Raw genomic sequence first — 2500 nt, 5'->3', positions numbered from 1 at the left:
CATTCTAACTATAACCGCAGCACTGGCAACATCAGAGAGGCCGGGTATGCTTGATGCTACATCAACATTAGTGAGGTAAAACTGACAGATGAATGTGTTGCCAATGTTTACTTGCCGTCGCGGAACTTACGCCTTCAGCATGCTGGCGCTGTCACACTGCACTCCACACACGTCGCACAGCGTGGGCGTGGGCACGGGTGGCGCCGCCCTCTTGGCCCGGGAGGCACTAGGCGTGACGGCACCCTCGCCGGCGGCATCGGAAGGAGCCTTTTCGCTTTGGGAGGGCGGCGTGAGGGCAGCGTGACTGTGCGCCTCCTGCTGATGTCGCTGCAGGTGCCATCTGTTGCAATTATATCCAAAGTATGTTAGACACACTAAAACATAGGCACTGTAGACTGTTGCAATGAACAAATTTACATTTCAATAAATAATACTTTTTTAAAACTTTTACTTGTGAGCACCTGTTAGAGAATGTTTTGCCGCAGGTGTCGCAGAGAGCGGGGCCGTCGGAGAGCTGGGCCTCGCCCCTCGTGTGGACGACGCTCAGGTGGCGGTCCAGCCACTTCTGGCGAGGGAACTTGCGGGAGCACAAGTGGCAGGCGTGAGGCCACTCGTTGCTGTGGCTCAGCATGTGGCCCTTGACGGACGAGAACCTCAGTTTTGTCTGCATTAAACGTAAACAACATTGGAGACAGGACTCTTAATCCAATACACACACGCACTCACACACACACACACTGTTTCTCTCTCTCTCTCTCTCTCTCACACACACACACACACACTCACTCACACACACTCTCACACACACATACATATATGGATTATACTGCGATGTTTATCAGCATGGCTATTAAATGCATTTTTACCTTGCAGATGTGACAACTATAGCGGTTGTCAGCACCCCGTTGTCCATGAGCAAGCGTTGTGTGGGTTAGGACGTGAGCTAAAAGATCATTCTTGAAGGAGCAGAGTTCGCACTTGTGCATTCCAGCCCAGTCTCCGGGAGAACCACTGCAATTGCGCTGATGCTGCGCCAGGTCGGAACGCAGCGGCGGCACTAGACCACACAGGTGACATGGCGTGCAGTCCTTCCGATGCTCCTGACACATGTGCCGTCGAAGTGCTGGAAGATCCTCCACTTCCACATAACAAAGCGTGCATGTCCTCAGCACCGAGAGGCCCCGCTGCCTACCCAAGGTGGTGCGGTGTTCCGCAGACCGTCGATGCAGCTCGGCCTGCCTGTGAGTGACGAAGGCCAAGCCACAGACGAAGCAGTGGTAGGCGTCGCTCTTCCTCGTGAGCTCATGAGCCTCTTTGATGTGGGCGCGAATCTGTCGCTCTCGCAGCGCCCGGAAATTGCACTGGGGACATCGCAGAAGCCGCTGGTCGCTCAGCTGGAAGCCTGGGTCCTGGTGCTGCAGCCTTCGGTGTCTTCGGTATTCGCGGAAGTAACGGAATGTGCCGTCCCCCAGAGGGCACACCACCGCTGACCTGCTGGACATGATCACCTGGTGTGCTTGAAGCACCACGTCACGGGCGTTGCTGAGATGGTGAGGCGTCTGCAGATGGCGGATGGCGTTGGGCAAAAGCAGGCTGTCTTCATCATTACAAACTGAACACGTGTACAGAGTCTTGAATTCGTCATCCTCTGGATCATTTTTATGGGTCTTCATGTGAATGACGAAGTCCTCGTGTAAATTGCAATAAAAACTGCATGGAATACAATGGAATGGTGATGTCTTTACTATTGCACTAAAATTATTGAGTATTATTTTTCTGTAGCTGTCATCAACTTCGTCGGAAGGATTTTGTTTATACTCCAACTCATTGTGAATATGTGCCAGTGAAGCGAAATGAAGAGCTGCATATGGTTCACCAAAAGACAGTTTACATATTGGACAAAGCAACTTTGGTTTGATGCAAGCTGTCGTTTTCATTTCTTCCTCGTCCTCGTCGACTTGGGGCTCCACCTTAACCTCCTGCTTAACATGTACTGCCTTGTTTTCTGATAAAGTCTGGGTCTCTGCACGGCTTGCCTTATGGGATGTTGGGGTACTGCGGCTGTGAGGAGACAGTATCTTCCTACTCTTCAGCCTTGCAATTGTAGATTTTAGAAAACTCTGAGCTTCCAACTTCTTCGATCTGACTGGTCTGCTCGGCGCACTACTGGGAGTGACATCTGCAAGTATTTTTGTACCTTTCAACGCTGAAGCTTTGTTCTCATTGACGAAGTGGAGCTCTGAATTGAGGTGGCGCTCGTAAGTCTCCTTGCCTTTAAGAGTCCTGTTGCAAGCATGGCAGTGGTACTCGATACTGCTGCCAACCTTGATAATGTTTGTTAATTTCTTCCCAGGTAACCATTTCCCCTTGGTGTACGTGGGAGGTGGAGGCATTTGAGAAAAGTCATCATCTTCAGCATCGTCTACCTCTATCTCGTCCTCCTCTAGCTCACTCCTTGGCGTGGCTGGCCTCCACTTCCCACCAACCGACGGCGGCGGTC

General features: G+C 51.6%; 1 protein-coding gene across 1 annotated transcript in view; it reads right to left on the bottom strand.

The window, feature by feature from the left end:
* Window positions 1-2492, bottom strand: part of LOC113806590 (uncharacterized) — a 20514-nt gene extending 18022 nt beyond the window's left edge. The window contains exons 1-3 of the mRNA XM_070119729.1: window positions 867-2492; window positions 462-664; window positions 131-340 (exon numbers count right to left, since the gene is read on the bottom strand). Coding sequence (XP_069975830.1) covers window positions 131-340; window positions 462-664; window positions 867-2393 — 1940 coding nt within the window. The 5' untranslated portion in view covers window positions 2394-2492. The remainder of the gene's footprint in view (window positions 1-130; window positions 341-461; window positions 665-866) is intronic.
* Window positions 2493-2500: the final 8 nt, after the last annotated feature.

The sequence above is a fragment of the Penaeus vannamei genome, unplaced genomic scaffold (genome assembly GCF_042767895.1).
Source record: "Penaeus vannamei isolate JL-2024 unplaced genomic scaffold, ASM4276789v1 unanchor583, whole genome shotgun sequence".
In the NCBI taxonomy this organism is placed as follows: domain Eukaryota; kingdom Metazoa; phylum Arthropoda; class Malacostraca; order Decapoda; family Penaeidae; genus Penaeus; species Penaeus vannamei.
The sequence above is the reverse complement of the archived record's forward strand: the minus strand, read 5'-3'. Positions and strand labels throughout refer to the sequence as shown.